This window comes from Eptatretus burgeri, chromosome 3 (genome assembly GCF_056783735.1).
Source record: "Eptatretus burgeri isolate ZD-2024b chromosome 3, Ebu_testis_v1, whole genome shotgun sequence".
NCBI lineage: Eukaryota > Metazoa > Chordata > Myxini > Myxiniformes > Myxinidae > Eptatretus > Eptatretus burgeri.
This window is the reverse complement of record NC_140963.1, coordinates 18913140-18939996: the sequence shown is the minus strand read 5'-3', so window position 1 is coordinate 18939996 and position 26857 is coordinate 18913140. Positions and strand designations below refer to the sequence as shown.

The 26857-nt window shown below is 40.3% G+C and overlaps 1 protein-coding gene across 14 annotated transcripts in view; it reads right to left on the bottom strand.

Annotated features, from left to right (window-relative positions):
• Positions 1-26857, bottom strand: part of SPEG (striated muscle enriched protein kinase) — a 206294-nt gene that overhangs the window by 59191 nt on the left and 120246 nt on the right. For 13 of the 14 annotated variants that reach the window (XM_085871959.1, XM_085871958.1, XM_085871960.1 and 10 more), the window contains 5 exons: positions 23671-23820; positions 20644-20689; positions 18284-18349; positions 15989-17955; positions 12273-12424 (listed from right to left, as the gene is read on the bottom strand). In XM_085871959.1, coding sequence (XP_085728085.1) covers positions 12273-12424; positions 15989-17955; positions 18284-18349; positions 20644-20689; positions 23671-23820 — 2381 coding nt within the window. The remainder of the gene's footprint in view (positions 1-12272; positions 12425-15988; positions 17956-18283; positions 18350-20643; positions 20690-23670; positions 23821-26857) is intronic. The other variant, XM_085871963.1, reaches the window with a different exon arrangement.

Genomic DNA, 26857 nt, shown 5'->3' with positions numbered 1-26857 from the left:
GTCCTTCACGAACCGGCTGTACAGCAGCTGTCCAGCCCCTCCCATGCATAGCACGGGTACCTCGCTGATGAAATGTATTTTGCGTTGAAACTCACAAAGTTGAAACCTTTGGTCAGCACACCTGATAACCAATTGCTTTCGAAACAGTCACGAAGACAAAGCAAAACCTGATAAAACCTCAATCACACAAAATGGTTTAAGCAAAAAAAGGCCTCTTCGCTTGCAGAAACTACCGACTCTTAATATATATAGTATGCTTACATTAATATTTTGTAATGTTAGCAGATCGCTCCAAATGGAAAGAGGATACTGTGTATGGAATTGCCGGAAAAAAAAGAGGACCCTTGTAGACTATGCAGTCATGGATTGCAAAAGCAGGTTATAAAGCATGGCATTGTGCTCAATGAATTTGCACTCTTTGCACATGCTTTAATCTTTTCTTCACTCAGTATAATCGTCTGTTAAGTTTAATGCTTTGCTTGAATAAATATACTTAGTTATAAAAATCGTCAATTTGTTAAAAAAATTTCAAATTTCACTCCAGATTTCGACACTTATTTTGTCCACCAGATCCGGTTCTCAAATCAGAAAATTTCAATTACCTACTTTAATTAGTCTGTGAGAGCAGATCGTGCTTCCAAATTGAAGCATGCTTGAATAGGCTGAACAAAATGGCAAATTAGGATCCCATCAAGGGCCAGCGAGGTGTCCGAGGGTGTCCAATAATGCCGTTAATTATCTTCAAAAGGGGTGTTTTAATTAACCCAAACACCCAATTTTCACTTGCACTTCCTCGGAGTTCCCTTTGTATGCATGCAAAGTTTCACGCTGCTAGGTTTCAAGGTTTTGGAGTTATGGAGGAGACACATATACTGACAGACACACACACTAACACTCTCTGACATTTATTAGTATGGATTTCCTTTGTAATCTGTCTTGTATGTCCTTATCAGGAAATTCGGCCTTGCAATGCTGAGAAGGCACAAACCAGCGAGCCTCGAACATTAAAAAAGTCGAGGCTCAAGGATAGGATTTTGCCTTGAGCTACGGCAGGATCACCAATCGGTATGGGTTGGACGGGGTGGGGTGACGTCACAAGGTGGGGCATCCTGGATGCCAACAAAAGACCCACATCTGCATGGTGGGTTTCCAGTTCTCAGTTCAGTTACCAGAGTCCAAGGAGAAATATTGCCAGTCCGTGAGAGGTCGCTTCATTTCCGCCTCTCACCTGCACAGGAACGGGTGTGCACTACCTCCCCTCCACCCTGTCCTCTGACCAAGCTGTCGAGCCATTGACACCAACCAGGATCTTTACCGTGCCCTAGAGGGTCATAACAGGTATTTTTCAGTCTTGTCACTTCTTCTGGTCTGTCTCTTGTGGTGTGCTGGTGAACCCGTTAAGGTATATTTTATTGAGGCTCTTGTGTCTCTATGAAACCCGGGACACATATTTCAAAGTTGTGAATAACATGTATATCAAAGATTTGCGTGTTCCTTGTTCTCTTTCCCCCTTTTCGTAAATACACACATACAGTAAATGAAGTGGGTATCCTTTGAGTTTCTCGAGTTACAACGATCAATAAACCATTTGGTTTACAAGTCCTATCAATGAAAAATTTTTGGATTGTTTAGCGTTCAAGTTTAAACCTGTTCCTCATCGAGTGTGGCGGACTGCTCCAAGTCACCAATTTGAGTGGCTCGGTGGGAGGATGAATCCAGCATGTCACTCAATCGGCCTCGGACGAGCCAAATTGAGTTAAGTTAAGGTACGATTAGGCCCTCGATCGGACTCGGTGCTTCTGGGCTGAGCAGCCAATGCCACTGCCGTATCACTATCTACAATGTTTATACATACAGTACAGTACTGTGCAAAAGTTTGGGTTATTTCAATGATATTCATACTTTCGGGTAAATTTATCAAATTATCAATGATAAGTTATATGTGTTTATTATTGGAAATTAACATCCTTTATAGATGCACACAAAATAAAGTGCTTAATTGAATAACAAGAACCATGTCATTTTATAGTTTAGTCAATACTATATGTGTCCTCCCTTTGCATTCTTGAGGGACATCACTCTTTTACCCATGTTTCCTGCAAAAAACTTGAAACACTCTCATCAGAATATTTTGCTAAATATCCTGTACTAAATTCCACAGTTATTAACCTCCGCCATCTTCGAAGATGGATGGAGGTTACTGTTTTCACCCCTTTCTGTTTGTTTGTTTGTTTGTTTGTTTGTTTGTGAACAGTATTACGGAAAAACTCCTCGACGGATTTCGACGAAACTTGGTGGGGGGGGTTAGGTATGGTCCAAAGATCATGCCATTAAATTTTGGACTTGGTCCCCCCCCCCCCAAAAAAAAAATTGTTAGAGAATTTTTTTTTTTTTTTGCATTTCTACATGTTTTAAGTGATTTCCAACCCACCCCCAAAAAATTGTTACCCCCCCCCACCCCAAAAAGAAAATTTTTTTTTTGCATTTCTACACGTTTTAAGTGATTTCCAACCCCCCGCAAAAAAAATTGGAGAAATTTTTTTTTGTTTTTTTGTATTTCTACATGTTTTAAGTGATTTCAAACCACCCCCCCCCCCAAAAAAAATTGTTCGAGAAATTTTTTTTTTTGCATTTCTACATGTTTTAAGTGATTTCCAACCCCCCCCCCCCCAAATGTTGGAGAAAAGAACTATAACTCTGTCAGCACTGTTGACATATTTCATGAATAAGATATAAGGTTCACTTGAGTGACCCATCAGTATTGGCGGTGGAGGTTTTGCACTCTCCCGAGTGCTCCCCCTCTAGTTTAAGGTTAGTTGGTTCCTCTTGTTCTTCTGTGTTTCCAGGTGATCCCACATGGCCTTGATCAGACTCACATCCGTACTCTGGTAGCCATTCTCACACTTGGAGTACACCAGCTGTGACCTTGTTTGCCAAATACTGTTTTACTATCTTGTAAGTGTGGTTTGTTTAATTGGAAGAAGATTCATTTTCTACCTCTAGAATGATCCAATTACCACTAGGAACTGCATGGTGCTGCAGTATCTGCTTGTGCTTTTCTTTTGTTAGCGTTGCATTGATTTTTAACAAGTTTTCTGACACCAAAAGCCGAGATACAACCCCGGTCACAGAGCCTCTCCCATGTTTAACAGTAATCTGCAAACATTGTGTTTTGTAACATTCCCCAGGTCCTCGGTGGATGAACTGGTGTCTCTTAAATCCAAAAAGTTCAAACTTCATTTCATCAGACCAGAGTATCCTATTCCATTGTTTAGTCACTAAATTTCGCTGTTTCCTTGCAAATTTCAGTGTTTTCACCTTATTCTGGTGTCTCTAGAGTGGTTTATTTGCTGAAACTCTGCCATGGAACCTTCTGCAATCAGCCTTCTGTGCACAGTGCTGGACAAGATGTTGGTGTTCAGGCTTGCCCTAATTTCATTTGTCAGCTGAGTTTATTTTTTTCAATCGAATAAACTGAGCAACTAAGTGCTCGTCTTGCCTTGGGAAAGGTTCTTCTGGGTCTTCTTGGCTTTTTCTTGTCCTGTACCAACCGAGCCAGTTTATGTAAGTTGTTGCAAAGTGTACCTCACACCAATGTAGAACATCTCCAGTTGTTCTGGTATTTTTAGCCCCGCCACCGAAGGTGGTTGGGTGTGTGACGAGGACAAATGATTCGATTTTGGTGAAGACTCGGATCCGGATATAAGAATTATTGAAATGATTCTTCACCACTGAGGGGCATAAAAACGATATATAGCATTATATTTCAAAAGGTTATGGATTGATTTGTATGAAACTTGATGAACAGGTTAGGTGTGTGACAAGAATCAATTGATTCGACTTTGGTGAAGATCCAGGTTCAGATACAATTTTTTCAAATTACCTCCATCACAGAAGGTGGATGGAGGTTCTTTTCACCCCTGTTTGTTTGTCTGACTGTGTGCAGGTGCCTCGGTGATCAAAAATCTATGAATGGATTCTGACAAAACTGAGTGGACAGGTTGGATGTGTGATGAGGACAAATTTATTAGATTTTGGTGAGAATTTGGACCAAATTCTCGATTTATTTTAAAAGTTATCCCTCATAATTGAGAAATGGGGCCAAACACGATATCTCAAAACTGTGGATGGCTTATGACAACACTTGGTGGTTGAGTTGGGTAGGTGACAAGAACAAGCTGATTAGATTTTGGTTAAGGTTCGGATGCAGATCCGGTCCATCAGTGGGATAAAAAAACGTAAACTGTTCAGACTGGTGGAGATTTGCGCCCTACTGAGTGCCATTCTCGCATTCAGGGTGCCCTTCTTCTCGCAGAGTTTGGATCATCACATTCTGTTCTGTTGAAAGTTGCGTCCTTGGCACATTCTGAATCCACTCATAGGCTTTCAAGCAAGGAAACAAACTGATGAGAACGAATTCCACTTGTTCAGTAATTTGCAAATTTTATTGTGGGTCCTTGTAATTCGCATGAATATAAGTAACTGCTGTTGGTTGCTTTATTCATTTATTGTTATTTTCTTCACAAAAATCCAGTGTTTCCTGCATATTTTCTTTGTGGTAAGCAGGTAAGTGGATATTACTCGTACATGATAATATATATCATATATTATGTGTCACAATTTTTTTCTTCTATTTTATGTACTAAAAGATAACTGTGATATAAAATTATTGATACTGACAGGTTGGAGTTATTTTATTCGAAATATTCAAGAAGACTGGAAGATATGATGTTTTGTAACAAGAAAAAGCAGTATTTTAAAACACTACACTATCGGTCAGAAGTTTTAGAACACCCCCATTTTTCCAGTTTTTACTGAAATTTAAGCAGTTCAAGTCCAGTGAATAACCTGAAATGGTACAAAGCTAAGCGGTTAACTGCCAGAGGGTAAAAATAAAAGTTTAGGTTACCAAAAACTGAAAAATAATGTAAATTTCAGAGTTGTTAAAAAAGGCCCTTTCAGGGAATAAGTATGGGTTAGCAACTGCAGCTGTTCTACAGCAATGGAAGTAAATTAAACCTTGAAAGTTGATGCAAACAATTCCTACAGGTGTCCCAACTTTTGTTGATTAGTTACAAACCCTCTGTCTCTATAAAAGCAGTGTTGGAACAGACTGTTGATTCACCCTCTGAAGCATTATTTGGACAATATTGCACTGCAGGAAGTAGTATATTGCTATCATAATGGTGAGAAAAAGGCAACTAACAAAGGAAGACAGACAGACCATGAAAACCCTTAAAAGTGTAGGTCTTTCCTTCAGAGAAATTGCAAAGAAGCCAAGGTGTCAGTGATTACAGTTTCCTGCACCATCAAAAGGCACTTGGAAACTGGAGGAAACTCTGACAGGAAGAGGTCTGGCAGACCCAAAGCCACACCACAATCAGAAGACAAGTTTCTGAAGGTCAACAGCTTGCGTGATAGGCGGCTCACAGGACAGCAGCTTCAAGCACAGCTCAGCATTGGTCGAAGTAAGGAAGTTTCAGTTTCAACTGTGAAGAGAAGACTTCGAGCTGCAGCTTTGACCGGTCGAGTGGCAGTAAGAAAACCATTGCTAAGATGGCAAAATAAGATAAAGAGGCTTGCCTGGGCCATGAAGCACCACCAGTGGACTACTGAATACTGGAAGAAGGTCTTATGGACCGATTTATCAAAATTTGAAATCTTCGGTTCTTCACGCAGGGTTTTTGTACGCCATTGAGTATGCGAAAGGATGGTTCCTCAGTGTGACACCAACTGTCAAACATGGAGGAGGAAGCGTGATGATCTGTGGCTCTTTTGCTGGATCCAGAGTCGGCGACTTGCACAGAGTGACTGGCACCCTGAACCAAAAGGGCAACTACAGCATTTTGCAGTGCCATGCAATACCCTCTGTTCTACGCCTAGTCTGTCGGGGTTCGTCCTACAGCAACATAACGACCAAAAATATATCTCCAGGCTATGTCAGAACTACCTTAGAAGAAAAGAACAACACAGTAGGCTTCAAATCATGGAATGGCCAGCACAGTCTCCAGAATTAAACCCCATCGAGCTGGTTTGGGATGAACTGCACAGAAGGGTGAAAGCAAAGCAACCTACAAGTGCAACACATTTGTAGGAACTTCTGCAACAGTGTTGGGAAGAACGTTCCGAACAATATTTGATTTATGTTGCTGAAAGAATGCCACGAATATGTTCGGCTGTTTTTTTCTGCAAAAGGTGGCTACTTTGATGAGTTAAAAATTTCGATTAAATTTTGTTCAACAAAACGATTCCATGATTTACTTTTTTTTATCTGCAATTGTTTATTTATTCTATGCATTAATTTCAGAGTACATTGAAACATTAAAATGCTTAAATTTCAGTAAAAACTGGAAAAATGGGGGTGTTCTAAAACTTTTGATCGGTAGTGTACATGTACAAATGTTACTAGTGTGTGTGTGTGTGTGTGTGTGTGTGTGTGTGTGTGTGTGTGTGTGTGTGTGTGTGTGTGTGTGTGTGTGTGTATGTATGTTATACATTTTAATCTTCTGGGACATTTGGTTTTTACAGTACAGTCTCGTAAGCATACCAAAGTCTGAAGCCTTGGCCTAGCATTAGGTGTGCTTCTATCTTTTTTATTTATTGGACATCCTACAGATGTAAATGAATGCTCACTTTACTCTATATGCGATGCACATCACGTGCAGTGAATTTCACCTCCCTGCACCTTGTATATATCATTTACACTGCTCTTGAGGCTCGGTTTGCAAGGTACCATCTACATTTTCAATAGAAGAGATGTCGTTACTCTTCTTTTGCGTCTTTTTGGGCCTCGGAATCTTTTGTATCATTGGGATATTTTTTATCCACAGGTGTTTTGGGTCCTCGGATGGTCTGTCGGGACAGCATGCTCTGTCGTTGGGACAGATCGTCATTCGGCCTACTACTCCAGACTGTGCACACCCAGTCCTGGACCAGTCACTTGTCTAGCCACCCCTTATGCTGTGCACGAAGGTGAAACATTTTGACACAAGTCCAAGCGCATTTTGCAATGCCCAAGATTGGCAATTCAAACAAAACCATAAGGCCAAGATTCCCCAATTTGTCATGCAGGAAATACGAGAGTTGCATCGAGTTTCCCAACGCAACGCCAGCGACTTCAGCCAGTTACTAATAATAATCAAATCCCCAGAAATTATATGCCCACACAAATCATATAAAGAGGTGAAGAGCATGCACAGTTACTAAAATATCCATATCTGCATCTACGGTATTTTCCGGTGAATAAACCACGGCCGTGTATTAACCGTAGCCATGTTTTGCACCCTCAAAAGAAATGAATATATTGATCATTTTATTTTCTGATCTAGATCTAAGGATGTTTGCACATTAACTTTGTACAGAACAAAGTGATGGAGGTCTCAACATGCTTACTCCCATGTCCGCTTAATTTAATCTAAAAGTGTTATTCTCATTTTCAAGAAGTTAAAGAGAGGGGAGAGGATACCAAGAAGTTTGTATTTTTCTTTCTTATATTTTAATATTATAAAGAGGATTTTTTTGTTACTAGAAAAAGGAAGAAAAGGGATTCATACCGGAATCATACATATTTATTGTGGATTTGTGGCTATGAAAAGGGCTACTTGGGTTTGATGAAGCTTTTCAGTTCAACCCGAGGATATCTTTATCAACGCTTTCCTCCTCAAAGATGGCACGTAACTCCTTGTCCAAATCAGGGTAGAGCAAGTCCCCCGTTGCTGTCACTGTCATGTGCAACCTCCAACTCCAAAATGATGTCATCCTCTGTGCTGTCCATGTTGTTGGAGATGCAGCATTTCAGAAATGCTCGCTTGATGATGTCCGACAGTATCTCCTCCCACACCTTGATTATCCAGCCATGGATCATCGAAAGGTCAACCTTTTTCCATCCTCCCACTATTGATGTAGGTCTTCTCCCCACTCATTATCCAAGTCAGACCAGCAGCGACGTAGCCCGTCCTTGAACGGCTTGTTGATGGACACATCGAGGGGCTGCAGGAGCAATGTTATCCCACTTGGGATGATGAGATTGGTGTTGGTCCAACAGAGTAGTGCTTTGGTGTCATCAGTCTTGTGACAACTGAACGCATCAAGAACTAGCATACTCTGTCGTCGGGACAGATCGCCATCCGGCCTACTACTCCAGACTGTACACACCCAGTCCTGGACCAGTCCCTCATCTATCCACCCCTTTTGCTGTGCACGAACAATGACACCAGCTGGAAACTTGTCTTTGGGCATCGTCTTCCTCTTCAACATGACATACGGGGGAAGCTTGCCACCGTCTACGATGCAGGTGAGCATGACTGTGAATTGGTCCTTCTCGTGGCCAGTCGTGTTGAGTGGCCCTTATTGAGGGTCACGTGACCACCCCCAGCCTGTTGTCAGATGCACGTACATTTGCATGTTAGTTTATTTGAGGTGGGTCCTCCATTATTGGACTCTGGCTATTGTGAATAATTCTTCTTTTGATGTGAGACCAGGTGTTCTTCTTCTTCTTCTTTTGTGTTTTCTGGAGTTTTCAGAGCCAGGAGGCTCTATATACACCACACACCTAAACTCTGCGTGTCTCCTTTTTAAAAACTTTAATTTCCACACGCAGTTAATAAAATGCTGTAGAAACCCATTAACCTGAACCGATTCTCAAAATGTAAACATTGGAATTGAGCTTAACAGCAGTTCCGACTGCTGAAAAAGAAAGTGTTCATTTGGAACACAATTGAAATTCAGCATTGATCATTTTTAAGACTGATTTTTTTTTCTATACTCGTATATTAACTGCATCCCCAACTTTTACCTTTTTTGCCAATAAAAAGTGTGGTTTATACACCAGAAAATACGGTGTACCAAAAGATTTAAAGAAAATAAATAAATAAATAACTGGGTCGATTATTCAGAAACATTACGTTTATCAAGAATAAAACATATTGGTAAAGCAGTAATGTGTGACAGGACCTGAGACAAATCCAGAGCTTTCTTAATTTCTTTTTATCACAAAACAAGGTCTATGATGCGATTGTTTCACCAAAAAGTACACAATGACTTTATAGCCCAGAGATACCTGAAATTATTGTTCAAATGGTGATACAAGCACCAAATTTTTCATGTTCTTCTCAGGTTAAGATCTCAAAGATACAAGCACCAAATCTCAAGCCTCCAAAAATTCCAAGATGGCTGCCATTTTTCAAGATGGCTGCAAATGATGGCCTTGAATTATGGTCTTCTGCATAAGACTTGGCAGAGTTATTCAATTTGAATGATCTTGGTGTCGATTCATGATTTTTAATTACGCTAAATTTGATTTTGCACCTTTCAAAGCTCTCAAATACTTCTTTTTAGCATTTTGTTACCTTTGATGGAAATTATGCACCTTCTATGTAACATTGTATGCACTGTAGTACATAAAAATATGACATTGGCTATTGCCAGTGCATCACAGTAGGTGCATTTCAGTAAAGACTGATTCACATTCTTGCACTCTCATGCCGTCACCTTGATTTTGTACTTTAATATTTAGTGGAACTCTGCTACTTACTCTTCTTCTTCTTCTTCTTTCCTTCTTCTTCTTCTTCTTCTTCTTCTTCTTCTTCTTCTTCTTCTTTCGGCTGCTCCCTTTAGGGGTCGCCACAGCAGATCATCCGTATGATCGGCATAGTGATTTGGCACGTGTTTTACACCGGATGCCCTTCCTGACGCAACCCTGGTCGCCTCTTACGACACAGGGATATGGTACACCTATTTTAACCAGGGTATACACTGGCCCAGTACACTGGTACTCATTTCGCCGACCTCAGAAGGATGACAGGCTGAGTCAACCCCCTGGTGTATTAATTCAGTGGCCCAACGGGGCTTGAACTCAGGACCTTTTGGATCCCAAGCCGCTGCCCTAACCACTGCGCCAACACCAGGCATGGACTCTGCTACTTACTCAGCAGGTAATATTAGCCCCCCACCATCTTAAGGAAAATCCTGGTTGTACCCTTGCTTGCAAGTATGACTGGTACAGTAATACCCTGATTTAAATCTCCCCTTTTTACGTCATTTCACAAATACATCATCACGTTATTAATACCACGACCCTACTTGCATCCCACAAGTCACACATATGTCACTTTAACCCTGGGTGATTTTGAGCTTTCCCTGACTGTCTGGCCGTTGATGGTCCGGTGAACTTGAAAACTTGCACACGCATGGATCATCATGTAATGAACGTGTGGTAAAATTATTGTTTTTATAATATGTTAATTTTATATTTTTATGTATTTTATTGTTTTTTCTATAATTATTCAGTACGTCTTAGACTACATGCTAAAACCCTCAGAATAAATTACAGACAATTAATTAACACCATCAGTGTCCTAATGCATGTAACCCTTACTCACATGTGTTTGTTGTACATAAACATGCAAAAATTGCAGTTTTTTATGACATGTGACTACTAATTGTCATGTGACATCTAAACAGCAAGTCCAATTTGGACGCAAGTGATCTCAAAATGTGCGCAGGACCCGAGAGAAAAAAAAGTCATGAGAGGAGAAGTTGAAATCCCCAGCGATTACGAAAAATGTTGAGGGGGTGGCTCCCAGCCCACCTGTAATTTGGCTAAGAGGCATTGAAAAGGTGTTAACTGAGAAGTGAAATTAGATGTTATTCATCGAATGAATGTTGATGAATGTACTGTTGATGTTACTGGGTTGTTAAATTTGTCTCCGACTACGGTACATACTATCTATAACAATAGCAAGAATTGTTTTGCAATCCATGTCCCCTACTAATGTGATTTTTAAAATAACCTGATGTACATACATGAAGCAAAAACATGCGTGTGACCGGGGTGACAGTTCATAGCTGGATTGGGATTTGAACTCCAGCTCGACAGAGGCGAGTATGCATAACTGTAGGCCATACACTGACACCCTTTAATTGTGCTATTCACACAAAAGTGAAATAAATGAAGTTTTTTTTTTTGGGGGTGTAATTTCAGTTTTTGCCAGACCTTTCTCATCAGCAAACACAACATTTTATTTGGGTGGTGTATAATGGTGCGCTCGGTGCCGAAAGTAATAAAAACAACCCGATGTACATACATGAAGCAAAAACATGCGTACGGCTTATGTGTATATATAATACATTGTGGTTATATACCTGGGATCGTTCCAATTGCACTGGGCCATAGACTAACATCCAGGCCTGAGGCCTGCTGATCTGTGTTGCTACACGCAATGGCGTGCATGATTTTTATTGGGGTGGAGTCTTGCCAGCTGCCCAGCCAATGTGTGTAAAGCAGTGGGGTAGAGTCGGGGCAGCTAAACACTGACCCATGTACAATATGTGATATTTTCTTAGTCGAAAAAAAGTGTATTACTCTGAAAAATTGATGAAATGACTTGAAACTCGAACTTGTTCTGTAACTTATAATAAAGCCATGTACCAAGTTTCAGCTGAACATGTTAGAGGATATGGCAAAAAAGTCAGAATAACCACAAATGAGACAGACGGACGGACAGATGGAGAGCAAACCTATAGTCCCCTCCAGTGAAACCAGTAGGGGACAAAAAGTTCCGACATTCATTGGAGGGAGAAGAAGAAGAGGTACCACCAACTTCGACTGCTTACGGAAGAGGTTTATTTTAATTTTAATATGTCTGGAATTTCTTGTTTGTTGTTGTACGTATATATACTTGAGTATAACTGTCATTAATGAAAAAAGGGTAATATCAAAAAGTAAAACTGGAAATATAATTTGTGAAGTGGTGACGTGAGGAACGCATCCCCCACTTATTCCATTCTTATGAGAAAAATTGCTTTGTTTTACGCCATTCCGTCACACTTTTCAGGAACACATCTCCGATGTAAACCGGGTCTAACAATACAGAGGCAGTAATTTTGATTATAATTAAGATTACAAATAAAGATCGTTTCAATCATGCCTAAATGTCAATTCAGTAAAATGTCAATTCAGTAAAATGTCAATTCCGATTAAAAGCAATGAACTAAGATAAATGTTTATTTTAACATGAATATTTATTTTCAACATATGTCATGCATGTAATTATATGGTATTACCAAAATGTCCATCTTGTAAAATAACAGCATGACTAGAGAATGTACCAAGACAACTTCAGCAATTCTACTATGTAAAATCTGCTCGATGTCGATGATTATTGTTTGTGGGAAAATTTAACAACGTGGGAATTCCCCATTTTTCTCATGTTACTTCGACGGGTCACTTTAAAAAAATTACTTATAATGATATTTTTCATGATGTAACTCACTGGCATTGGTGCCGTCGCTCCTGGTAGAATGATATGACCAAGCAGAAGGTGAAGGAGGAGGTTTCAGCAATGGTTGTGTGTGTAAATTTAATGTCGTGAAATTGATCGGCAATCCAGTCGATGAGTTCTTCAGCTCCACGGGTGAAGTTTCCCTGTGAATATAGTCATGGCAGTGTTCATTTGAGCTCAAATACACTTTGTTACATGCAAAGTTACTCATTCCACTTGTTGAGTTGGACCATTGAAAGTGTGATTTATAATGTAGATCTGTAGAACTTAAAAGGACAGATGCTCTTGTTACCTTTAAGTGTACACTTTTTCAAGTTTAACTCTTCAATTGCTTAACAGCAGGTTTACAGTTTATAACACAAGCTCTTTCAGAGAAGCAAATTCATTTCAACCCAAATATATTGTGAATTATTCCTTAGTTCCTTTTGTATATATCATTTACAGAAGAACATTGGTTAATGTTGTGCATTTATATTTTCAGAAGTGACATTATCAAGTCCTTAAGTAAAAGGCTTTGACTTCCGGTTCTGAGATTTTTCCAAGTGTTGATCAAATCTGCCACTTCCATTTCCACCTCATTAAAGCCAACTTTTCTAAACCAGATTTGTTGTGTATTTCTGTAATATCTTTGTCCCTGTTGTCATTATATCCCATCCAATATTCCATCTTAAATCGTACCTTGTTTGTGCTGTATTTGTAAAATTTGTTTGCGTGTGCTTCAAGGCCTACTTTCGCCACTCGGCGGATAACAACTGTGAAAATGCGTCTCTTTTGTCTCCAAATTCCTTGTTTTTCTTCTTTCCTCTCAAAAATTTTACCTGTACCTCTTCAACATTTTCGTATTTCCCCTCCTTGCTTCAAAAAAATAAAAACGAACAAAAATAACTTTATTTTCCCACTCCACAGCAATCTCATTCTACTTGAATTTCCTTCTGCCTGTAATGCCTGTTCTCCATTCTTCCCCCCATCCCCCATTTCTCAATGTCTCAAAACGGAATCTTCATTGAATACAAATGCTTCTTCTTCCTTCTTTTAAAAACAATTTCAAAATACTCCATTTCAGCATTAGGAGTACTTGCACTGATCTTACAGCTCCCAACCCCCAAAGGTACTTCTCACTGTGACTTCCCCTCCACTCCCACCTCTTGTTTTGTGTGGTGTACTATCCTCCAAACAGTGATAACTCCATCTACATCTCTCTCTGACAAAACAATGGGGGGATGGGGGGGGAGGTGGCCTGCAGAGAGTTTTCAAGGGCTAGAGTGGCCAAGTTGGTTGGCCTAGCTGCAACATACTGCAGCTTTAGTGGGGCTACACAAGTGTGAGAGCAGAGTTGTTTCCTCAAATGATAGCCTGTGAACTGCGAATCCAAAGGTTAGCCAAACCATGCAAGCTCATACATTTCTGCTTGTTTCGTCTTCTGTTATTCTTCCATCAGATGTCACAATGCATTCAAGATATTTCAACTAATTTACTTGTTTTAAATTATGCCTTTCTTATTTGTATGTGGGACATTTGTTGTTCTTCACTGTTCACTAACATAACATTATTTAACCCAGCCAAAAGCAATGGTAATGGATATGCTAGCAGCTTTTCCTGCCAGGGATGATAGACCAAGATGGCAACGACATGTTAATTTGAAGCAATTAAATAATGGTGAGGCAGTTGCTCTGAAACAACTTGCCTTCTCTTTCTGGAAAGCCAATCTTGACGAAGACAATCTCAGCTCATTCTGCAAAGCCCACAAGTGCATGCCCACCCTCAAAAGACAACTGTCCTATCTCAAGAATTAACTTTCAAATGTGTCTCCCTCCTCTAAAACCTGGTGGCACCTTGTTAAGTCTATCTCTAGAGTATGCTGCACCTCCATCCCTTCTCTCTCTCTTCAAATGGCATCACAGCCGACTACGCTCGTGAGAAGGCTGAATGCCTCAAATCTGTGTTTGCTTTCAAATCTTGTGTCCCCAACCCCTCACTCTCGGTACCCATCGTTCCCTGTCATACCAAACTGCTCATGGACTCTATCTCTTTTGCAACTGAGGTGGAGAAGTTTCCGGCAACCATCGGCTCTAACTCTGCTCCTGGACCGGTTGGCATCAGCTCATGTGTCCTAAAAACCTGCCCTGCTGCTCTTGCAAATCCTCTTTCTGCTCTTTCACCCTATCATTTGCCCGAGGTCATCTTTCATCTCCTTGGGAAATCGGCCAATGTCACTGCATTGCATGAAAAGGTGAAAAAAAACAACCAATCTGTTCAACTACAGACCGATTAGCTTCCTTCCAATCATCAGCAAGGTCATGGAATCCATCATCACATGATGTGAAATCCTTCCTTTTCTCCATTGGCATCATCTCAGATGATCAATATTGATTAAGACCAGGTCACTCCACTTTGGACATGCTGCTTCTACTCTCCCAACAATGGATGGAAGCTTTCAATATCAGATATGAGATGAGGGCAGTCTCTCTGGAAAAATCTCAAGCTTTCAATACAGTTTAATTGGCATCCCGCCTTGCTATCCAAACTATCTGCCTATGGAATCAAAGGCCAACTCCACTCTTGTGTTTCTGATTTCTTCTACTCTCATAGCCAACATGTAGCTCTCAACAGGATCCTTTTATCTCTTCTCCCTGTCAAGGCTGGAGTACCCCAAGGCAGTGTTCTGAGCCAAGTCTTATTCCTAATCTTCAACGATCTATCTGACCCGCTGGAAAATCCTTTTATGAACTTGCTGACCACTCCACCATCTGCCGTGACATCCGTCATCCTTCAGACAGGCAGGCAGCAACCTCTTCCTTCTCTTCAGACCTTGACAAAATCACAAGCTGGTAAAATGCTTGGAATATATCTTTCAACCCAGACAAATCTCAATCTCTCCATAAATGAACTTTGTCAAAAGCTCCCATCTACTTTCTTAACAAACCTCTTGAGGAAATTCAGTTACTCAAACTCTTGGGTCTCACTTATCAGCCATGATCTTTCTTCGGCAAACCACATTTCAAAGTTGGCTTCCAGAGCCAGTCGCTGATTGGGCATCCTGTGTCGTACAAAGTCCTTCCTTGGCACAAATTAATTCTATCCACATACAAGTCCTTCATTCGCAGTTTGATGGAGTACTGCTCTCCAGTCTGGGCTGGTGCCCCTGCTTCACACCTTGCTCAGCTTGATGCCGTGGAAACACAAGCCTTCAAGATTATTGGAATGTCACATAACGAAGCTAAGTCTATGGGCCTTTCACTTTCCTATTGCATGCAGACAGGTCGGTGGTCTCTGTCTTCTTCCACTTCCTTTCTGGTCTTGTCATCTCTGCTCTTTTCCCTGTCCTCCAAAATGTTGGATTTAAAAAAAATTTCAATCGCTCTATCATGCCTAAGCCTTTGTAGCTATTTGAAAGGTAATATTAAATGATCCCTGACCCCATTCCTTAGTCGGTGGAGGGAAGTATTTTAGGCTTCCACAAAAAAAGTCAACAATTGATTTCTTCAAAATGCCAAGAGGATTAGAACAGCAACGGGCAACACCAGGTACCCCAACCGGTCAACAATGAAATGACAAACTCATTATGGACATGAGCAATATTCTCACAATTAAAATCAACTGCACAGGATGACATGGTGAATTGCAAAACAATTTTCCAAATGAGGAAAATTGTCATTAGATGTATCAGTGAATGTGATATAATATTTACAGGAATCAATCATAGTTACCATTGTATATCTTTACACCAGTTCTCCGTCTGATGTCTGCGCAAAGAAAAGCCAGACATGGCAGCGCCCAGCTTTTGACGCAACACAGCACCTGGTGACCTTGGCGGTACCCACCAATCACCTTCAGTGTGTTTGCCATGTCGGAAACCTTTCAGTCTGCTTTTTTCCATGGTGTCCTTGCCAACATCTGCAAGGTTTTGCAGGCTATCTATAGATTCTAGCTTCTTTGTTCCACACTTTGTACAAGGAGTTGCAGGAACCTGACAAGATATTGCATTTTTCTCATTTCTCCAGTTTCTTACACTGTCCACTTGATACAGTTCTTTGTTTTGCAATGTAGTTCCCATTTTTACCTCATTATCCTTGCCTGCAGAGACAACATCGTAATTGTAATCATCAGCATGAACATCCATACTATTGTCTTTGTATTTTAATTCTCCTGCCAATGATTTTTGTGTCTTCAAATTATTTGATTTTGCACTCTGAACAGCTTTATCCCGCTTAGCCCCAAGTGAAATTATGTCCATAGAGTCCGCCTTTGTGATGTAGTTTGTGTACTCCATATCCCTCAAGGTCCAGTCAGTGTTTTCATTTGCGTCACTGTCAAATGACTCTGGTTCTTGGTTTTCATGGAGAGTGACTGGTATTCCAACGTTTGGACTTGAAGGTATACAAGAGTCTTTTGACAGAGAGGCCATTTCTGACTGTTTCAGTTGTCTCGATTTCAAATAACATAACGATTTTTTGAAAGGCTTTTTGACACCAGAAGAGTTTTCATCTAAAAAATCGACTGGTATGAATTCAGATGTTGTGCTCTTATTTTGTGTTGCATCATCTGTGCCTTCTAAGTTTTGTACAGAAGGCATTGTCTGTCCTTGAGATGAACATCGGACTCTCAGTCGTGGGCTTTTCAAAGCTCGTGAAAACAGATTTTGCATGACTCGTTTTGTCAATGACCTTTCACTCTTGATAGGTGCGAATTTAAACTGATTTGAAGAGATACCATGGCCTGCAGATTGCTGTGATTCGACCACCAGTGGGTTCGGTCCAACAGTGGTTCCAACGATGTTCAACTGAGATTGGTCATCAAAATGTTCAAAAGACATGAGTGCCCTCTTCTTATCTTGCTGGGTGTGTGTGTTTTCTGCACAATGTGTTGAAGGCATATACTTTGTTGACTGAAGCATTGATTCGTCGTTGGATGAGCAGTTGCTTTTTTGTGTTGACTGCTCAATATGTGACTTTAACACATCAAGGTCTTCACTGCAGCATGTCAGTTGTCTGGGCTCTCCATCCTGATCTTCAAGTTGACCCTTGGCATTAGCAACTACTCTGGAAAGTGCATTACGGTGCTTTTCATGGCGATGACCACAGTCGCTAGAAAACTTTGAGTAGGAAATGGGTGGAATATTTGTACATTTTCTGTTTTTCAACACACTTTTTTGATCCTTGTTGTAATTGCAACCTGATATATTACCAATAGTTGTCAGTGGTACAGTTGTTAAACATGGTGAAGCCAGTTTTTCAAGATCACTTTGGCGATCATTTATTTTAAGTGTTTCGAGACTGAATAGCTTCATGTTCTCAATATCCTTATTGCTATTTTTACAAACTTCAAGAGGTGTTTTAATTCCACTGCTAGATTTGGGTACGTGCAGCTTTGGATCCTGTAGATTAAATGCTGTGTTGACTGGCTGTTTTAGTTCTGGTAATGGTTTCAAGTATGGATCAAATGCATCTCTTTCATTGCCTTCATTTACATGTTCGTTTGGCTCACTGAATGATGGCATGATACAGCGCTCATCAAACTCGGAATCTTCCGACTCTGATGAAACAGCAAGAGGATAGTGTACTCGTAGCTTACGGCTAGGCCTAGCCACTTTCAGGGCACTGTGACCTACAGGATCAGCCAAGATCTGAGCCACCGACTTAAGAACCACTCCTGACTTGTAGCGAACCAGTGAACGCTGTGGGAAGGAAGATGAAGACAACGACAAAAAAATTAACATCTAACAAATGTGTTATTACCCCATAATCCAAACAGACTAAATTGTATTTCAAAGATTTTGAAGTTCAGCATGTACCAGTATGTAAGTTGTAGAATTTTATTTTTCTAATCTAACAAAAAAAACAAGTACCTATCAAATCATCATATTGTCACATGATAGGTACCCTTTAAAACAAGCCTATATTACAATCCTACTTCCCAATAACCAGGTCCGAGTAAACTTCAGCATTATTAATACGGAAAGACGTATGCATTGAAAAAGATTACTCTTGATAAAATTCAAGCACCTGCAGTTTCCTCCGCGAAAGGAAAAAATTGATTCGATCTGTTGCACAAGATGTTGTTGCAGGGGCCTGAAAAGGAAAATAAAAACTCCTCACATCTTTCGTGGAAAACCATAACAATTTACTTCATGTGGAACATACTTTTGGGTCATTTCCATGAGTAATGAGAACTGTTTCGTGCAGAGGCGAGTGAACTCGGCTGCAGGAGATTGTGATTACATTTTTGGACTAGTACCCAGCGGTTATAAAGTGCACAAAATGAATTGATCAGCTCTCATGAAGGTATATGATGAAAAGACAAGTATTGTGACTGTGTGGTGGAGTTTTAATATGTTACATAATGGCACAAATTGCTATGTAGCAATGTCATGATACATTTCAGGAAAATTACTTTATCTTGGATCAAAAACAGGATTGCAAGAGCATGTTCATACTGCACTTGGAAATGGACATAATGACTCGAAAATCAACTCGGTGCATTTTAGGTAATGGCTTTCAAACCTGAGGATAAAGCTGGTTGGTGCACATGAAGTGAATAGAATTTCATAAGGAAGATGATAAGTTTTCCATTTACATGAGATTCTGACAGATTATAGATATATAGCTATATAAGGGTGAATGACAGAGGGGATTATTTTCATTTATTACCTCCACCACCAAAGGTGAAGGAGGTTATGTTTTCACCCCTTTCTGTCTGTTTGTTTGTGTGCAGGATATCTCAAAAAGTTGTGGACAGGTTGGGTGTGAGACAAGGATGAACTGGTTAGATTTTGGTGAAGATCCAGATCCAGTTACTTGAATTTTTGAAGTGATCCTTCACCAATGAGAGATCGGGCCAACAACGATATATAGCACGATATCTCAAAAAGTTGTGGACGGATCCAGATCAAACTAGATGGACATGTTGGGTGTTTGGTAAGGACGAAGTGATTCGATTTTGGTGAAGATCAGAATCCAGATCTGGATACGAGAATTATTTAATTTTGAAGTGATTCTTCACCATTGAGAGATGGGGCCAAAAACGATATAGTACTGTATAGCATGATATTTCAAAAATGTATTGGGCCCGATATGTTCTCATGGATCTGGCATTACATGGCGGAGATATGCGCTCTACCGAGTTCCCTTCTAGTTTATTTTTGTTTTCAATCCCAGGAGAAACTAGAGCGACGGCAATGGCGCAATATCGAAAATCCCCACGCTTCCCACCTAAAGCAAAATTGAAAGATGACAAAAAGTTCTAACAGCATTGGTCTAATATCAAATTTTGAGTTAACTTATTTTTTTCCCATTTTGACTGGTGGCCCTAAGTCCCCACTCCCTGGGACATAAACAGGGGGTTAAATCCAAAAAACGTTACATATTTAATGCGTCCCCCAATGTTGATTGCATATACAAAGTTTCAGTGAAAAATAAATCTTTTAAAATGTGCTCATAATTGCATTTTTTGGTGTTAGAATTTTTGACCCACCCCCAAGGGTTGGGGTCAAAAGTGATCCTGCTCTTCCACATTCGTGCCATGTGGTGATCATAACTCTACCAAGTTTAGTGAGTTTCTGCCCAACCATTTAGGAGATAACGTGATGGACGGACAGACAGATGGAACCGATGACAATATCCACCCCCCATTTTTTTCAAAAAGGGTGGAGACAATAATATGTGTGCAGTCGTTAGGCACCTCTTCTGCTTTTTTATATTGTAAGCGTTCTTGAAATTTGTCATTTCAACTTTATCACTCAACTGACACTTCATTTGAACCAGATCGAATCATGGAGCCTTAATGGCTTCACCGAGTCCTTTGACTTGCTTCAGACTTCTAAGCTGTCATTTTCCAATTAACACTCATGATTGTTGCATCCCATATTTATTGGCAATATCTGTTACTGTAAGTAAGTCCGACGGGATGGTGCAGACATAGCGCACTTTCCTTTTAAGTTGTCTGGTCTGCGTTCGATTCTCGGCCCGACTATAAACTATTGGATTAGTGCTTCTCAGGTAGGGCTTTGCATGAAAAAGCATATGGTCCCTCGGATGGACTTCAGGTCAGGTGTCCCATCTGCCATCATTAGTTGGTGAATGTTAGAGATCCCAATTTAAAATTAAATGTAAGGTCTTGCCAGCATGTTTGTAAAATACTTCCCCTGCTCACCCCACAAGAAGGTGGAATTAATTGGAGTTGTTAAATATGTTGTATTTGTCTGTCACTATCAGCATATAGCTAAGGACACTGTGTCACTGATTTATTGGCGGTGTGCTGCCCTGATCATTTTTAGCTGTGTCAAGACACACACGACATAGAAAAATATTATAACAATAATAATAATAATAAAAACACTTTTAAGAGTAAGAGGAAAATAAATTACCTCAAACCAGAAATGTTTTAAACATTCCTCTGCTTGTGGTCTTTTCCTGCAAAAAGATGGATCATAGATGAGCATCCTCACATTTTTTACCCTGCAGGGAGAAGCAATTGATTCATGTCTGTCCGTCTCTCAGTCCATCTACAAACGTCAGTTTATGATTGAGAAACAACTAAATTTAAAGTTATATTTTGAACACGAATCGGAACAGGAGTGAGAAAACAAACCTGTGGTTTAACAGTACTTTATCTCTGAATTTGTCCCGATTGAATGTGCACAGAGAGGAGTGAGATAATGTGTTTTACTCTGCCTGTCTGCCTGGCAGTCAAACAAAATTGAAAATCGTTCCAAACAGGAAACTAAACTGTTTTTAAGGATGTCATAAAGGACACAAACAACAAACACAAATAACTAATGTAACATGTTAGATAGGGTGGTGTAATTGACAGACACTGTGTCAATGGCAGTAAACTTCCAGAATTAATTTTTTCATCTGACTTTTACAATCTTTATTTTATTTAAATTGAATGATTTACTTGATCACTGTATAACAAAAACCGCCTTATTATCACTTCCAAGAACCTTTTCAGTTTATGGTAAAACGTACTTATTCGTCACTTTGCTGACAGGTTTAATGAAAAGAATGTTGTAACACAAGGAAATCAGACACAGGTGGAGGCCATTCAGCCCATTATGCCTGTGCCACATCAACACCACAACAATTTATCAACACAAGATCAAAATAAGAAATGCAAAATGTTTTTTTTATTTTAAATAAAGTGTTTTTTGTTTTTTTTTGTATTCCCCCCCCCCCCCCACTTTATGGGAGGGAGCATAGGCTTGGGTAGAAAGCACACAACATCAACCACACAACACCCCTTGACGAGACCCCCACCAACAGCACTCCGTACACATGCATACACAATCACCCATCTATGCTCAAACTATCTCAAAATCCGATCAACATCCCTATACCCCTCTATCTCCATAACTTCCAGGTACCCATCTAATTCCAACTTAAATTACCTATGGGTAATTTAAATTACATGGCACACATGCAGAGAACCCCTTAGTAGGAATGCTGATGAGAGGTAGAGGAGAACCCAAGGGGTGGACAAGATGGATACAGAAGCAAACTTTCAGGAAGGAAAAACTGGGAATTTGGAAGGAGGTGAGGTTGTGGGGAGAGAACGGAGATTAAGGGGGTAGAAAAGATCATGGTTTTGGATAGAGGGGGTTGATCTGAGATGGTGGAAAACAGCTGTCTTGAAGACTTGGAAGGAACAATGATATTGAAGAGTGTGGGGAAGTTATTTCCACAGGTGGGAAAAAATTGTAACAAATGAGTGGAGATGAGGATTGATTCTGGATTTTGGGAGTTTCACTCGATAGGTTTGATGGCAGACCATGTGCGCCCTGCAGAAACCCGGGGGGGGGTGACAAAGGATGCAAGACCAGAAAGGAGGTGGTCGAAGACAGAGACACTACCAACCAGTCTGCAATGGGAAAGTGATAGGCCAAAAGACAGCTTCAGCATGGGAGATTCCAATGATATTGAAGGCCTTGGTTTCCATGGCATCAAGCTGAGCAAGATGTGAAGCAGGAGCACCAGCCCAGAGGGGAGAGTAGTACTCCATCAAGCTGTGGATGAAGGCCTTGTAGTTGGATAGGAATTCAGGTGTGCTAAGGAAGGACACAGGATGCCCTGTTGACGACTGGCTTTGGAGGCAAACTTTGAAATGAGATTTGCCCAAGAAAGAGCATGGCTGATCGTGAGACCCAGGAGTTTAAGTGACTGAAGTTCTTCAAGTCTGGAGGGAGGGATGGGAAGAGGCAGGGGTAGGAGAGAGGGAGGGGGAGAGGTGGGATGAGGGGGGGGGACTCCAGCATTGCCAGGCAACGCTGGGTATCCATGACAGTGCTATATATTTATGAAGTGCAACATGCTGTCTTTTGATTAATCATGTTAGCGAAGCAAGGTATGTGCAGCCAAATATTATAAATCGTACAGCATTCCATCCAATACATACTCCCCATTCATTTGTGAGGGTAGAATTTGCAACCAACGTTAATCTTGACTATTAGGTGATTAGGGTTGCCTCAAATGGGGCTGTAAAAGAACTGGGACTCTTAAGTAACCAGTTGATAGAAGTTTCCCGATTCACAGCATGGTAAAGCACTATCACATCAGTCAATCAACTCCACAGAGTTTTATAACAATCTAGTGTGTTTACAAGCATACATTGCTGATTAATATTGGCTGGTACTTTTGACATCACCAGCACCCTCTGTTTTTTTCTGACGTATTCCAAGTCTGCATCTCATGAACCCAGCCGGCCACAAAATATTTCTAGCCATCGTAGCTTTTATAACCTTTCATAGCCTCCTTTGTGTAGTTGGAGCATGTGTTTATTATATCCTTGTAGATATAGGATTGTTGTTGGTCAGGCAGATGCTCTGTAGTAGTATTTTTCTCTATGGGGATCAACTCAAGGGATCTGTGACCCCCAGTGACTTCGAACTTCAGGATCTGCTCATCGAAATGATGCGTTTGATGAGCGAGAGCCACTTCCAGTTGCAGATATTTATCCAGAAATTTTGAGTTATCCAATTCCAGATCTGAATTGTTAACAATCTGGATGACCAACAAAATTGTGGACCAACAGGTGGTGATGTCACCAACATATGTCAGTGAGAAACCACTCCAGAGTGGAGGAACACTTGAAGTGTTTGTACCCTTTCCACATTTCCATCTGGGTTTCAAATTGAAGTTTAGTACTCTAAAGTCAAGATATTTGTAAAGCCAATAGTTTTTGTGCCTCTTTACACCTTGATTTTAAATTAAAACACAAACAAAATCCATCCATCCAATTTTGCAATCAAATTAGTATTCTAACAACAAGAAAGGTCAACGATTAAAAATGTTACTATGCCTACAGCATATTTCCATGCAAGTCAGATGAGCTTTACACCTCAACTTTCAGATCAAATCACTGAGTCGTGACCCATAAATTGCGGCTTTTCACTCACCTGCTGTCAGAGATTAGTATTTGGCCAATGAAGTCCTGGGCTGGCTTGCTGATGGCTTGGGTCACATTCATAAAGGACACTGGCCTTGAGGTGACATTGTGCAGTGTGGCCTTGGGACTCGCTCCCAAAAACAAAGACAACCCACACAAGCTGTGCAGAACCAAAGTCCTCAATCACTTTGTACCATTAGTATTAAAGTTGCAGCTGCAGATGTATTTCTGTTTATGATAAAATAATTTCACCTTTATAAGTAGGCCATTCAAAAATTTGTACAAACAACATACAGTTCTCACATTATTCCAAGAAATGTGTTTTCTCAGATTCTTATTACATATACTGTATATACACGAGGGGAAAAGACCGTCAAAATGATGGGCGCAAAAACTCAACACACACCACAGAGGATTACAATACACACAGAGTCCAGGAGCAGTTGGGTATGACTGAGAAGGTTGGGTATCAAGAGTGAAGGGTTGGGGACACAAGATTTGGAAGCAAACACAGAATTGAGGTCTTTGGCCTTCTCACGAGTGGAGTTGGCTGCGGTGCCATTTGAAAAGCGGGAAGGGATGGATGGGAAGCATACTCCAGAGACAGACTTAATAAGGTGCCACCAGGTTTTCCGGAGACAAGTTTGTGTTTATTTATTTATTTATCATTGAGCTTTAGTGTGTGTCCATGCCATAACATTTTTTTTTCTTTTTACCATTTGAGCTTTTAGTTTTTTGAGCCATCAAATCTTCAAGAAACCTTAATTATGAGAATATGGAGAATTTTTTTAATAAAATGTATATATATATATATATATATATATATATATATATATATATATATATATATATATATATATATATATAATAATCAAAACATGGAATGTAATGAGCACTCCCCCGATCTTCATTGAACATAGTCCTACACCAAAGTGTCACTTCCAACCCAGAGGACTCGGCCCGGCGACTGTCAGACAAAGATTACATGGTCAACATCAATTAAACATCAAACAAAGCCGCCTTTCTGGATTTCGGGCTTATTTACCCTCATCAGCATGGCATACTGATAAATATCTAACCAATTATGGCCACATTCATCGTTTATACATCAGACACACCTCCTGACTGTTATGGTGAGCTTATGTCTCACACAGTAAAACCGCATAATCCGCAAAGAACAACCGTCCAACTGCCACCCAGACGATTGTTCCCCGCTAATGCATACCATTCAACCAGAAGGCACGTGATGTGATCGGCGGGTAAATCGAAACATGCGGAGTGTGATGAGCACTCCGCCGATCTCCATTGGACATCGTCCCACACCTGAGTCGTCTAGGTCATAGATGGAATAATCTGTGAGTCTGTTGGGATCAGTCTCTACCAATTTTGCAGCCTTGATTGGGCAATATTTGCCCGTTCTTCTGTACAAAACTGTTCAAGCTCAGTCAAGTTGCGTGGGGAGCATTGATGGACTTCAAGTAATGCCACAGATATACAATTTATAATTTATGATTGGATTTAACTTTTTGTTCCTTCGCCACTCCAATGTAGCTTTGGCTGTGTGCTTTGGATCGTTGTCATGCTCCAGGTGAACATCCGTCCCAATTCAAGCTTTCTTGCAGAGGACAGCAGGATTTACTCTCAGATTTTTCTCTATTTTGCTCGGTCAATTTTCCCAGAGAATGCCCCAGTCCCTACTGATGAGAAGCATCTCCATAACATGATGCTTCACAGTAGGGATGGTGTTCTTTGGGTGATGTACTGTTGCGTTTGCACCAAACGTAACGTTTTGCATTGAGGCCATAAAGTTCCATCTTGGTTTCGTCAGACCACAAAACTTTTTGCCACGTGGCTTTAGAATCTCCGGAATGGTTTTTTTGTATACCTCAAACGGGACACAAGATGGGCTTTTTTGAGTAATGGCTTCTTTCTTGCCACCCTACCATACAGGCCAGACTTGTAGAGTGCTTGCGATATTGTTGACACATGCACACAGTGACCAGTCTTTGCCATAAAGGCATGTAGCGCTTTCAAAGTTGCCATTGGCCAATTGGTGGCCTCTCTGATCAGTCTTCTCCTTGCTTGGTCATCCAATTTGGAGGGACAGCTTGATCTAGGTAGGGTCTTGGTAGTACCATATGCCTTCCACTTCTTGATGTCTTGACTGTGCTCCAACGGATATTCAAGGCCTTTGAAATATTCTGATACCCATCCCCTGAACTGTGCCTTTCCACAATGTTAGCCCAGAGGTCATTTTATAGCTCCTTGATTCTCATGGTTGAGTCTTTGCTGTGAAATGCACTACCCAGCAGAGGAAACCTACAGGAACAGCTGATTTTATTCTGAAATAATCAGAATTACTACAATTTAACACAGGTGGAGGCCAATTAACTTGGTGTGTGATTTTTGAAGGTGATTTACAATTATTTACAATTGTTATAAGGGGGGTGGACACTTATCCAACCAAGATATTCTAGTTTTGTATTTTTAATTAATTTTCTGAAATTTGTTTTTCACTTGGAAGTTGTGGGTTACGATGTGTACATAAAGATGGGAAAAGTCTGATTTAATGCAATTTTATTCCAGGCTATAAGGCAACAAAAGGTGAAAATTTTGAAAGGGGGGTGTAGACTTTCTGTAGACACTATGTGTATTTTTTTTTAGCTGTTGTTTTCCTGAAGTTTATTTACAGTACAAAGCAGATGTGGGACGAGCAGATGTTTTGGAATGCTTTTGAGTTTTTATTTAAAAGGACATGTCCTTTGGTACACGTATGCTTCACGTGATGCATGATCATAATGGAAAAGTTTCAGATGGGTATCTCTGGGAGCTTGTACCTGTGTTTGAGGATTGGGAGTAACTACTGAAATCCATCTCTCTGGGTTCTTCCCGACATATTTGATTTTTGTTTCTTTCACACTTCTTTCTACTTTTACACATTTCTCTATATTTATTCCAATTTTTGCTTTTTCTTTTCTTTTTGTTCATATTTCTCTCTTTTATGTCTTTTGCACTCTTAATTTCTCTCTTTCTTTATTTGTCTATCGAGAGAGAAGTGAAATATTTCAAAAAATTTTTTTGAAAGGCTCACTTTGCTGTGCCTGGATGGGTTTTGAGGGTAGAGGAGAAGCAGCTGAAACCCAAATCTTATCCAGGTTCAGATGGGATCCAGGTCCTCTTGATGACTATCTTTTCTC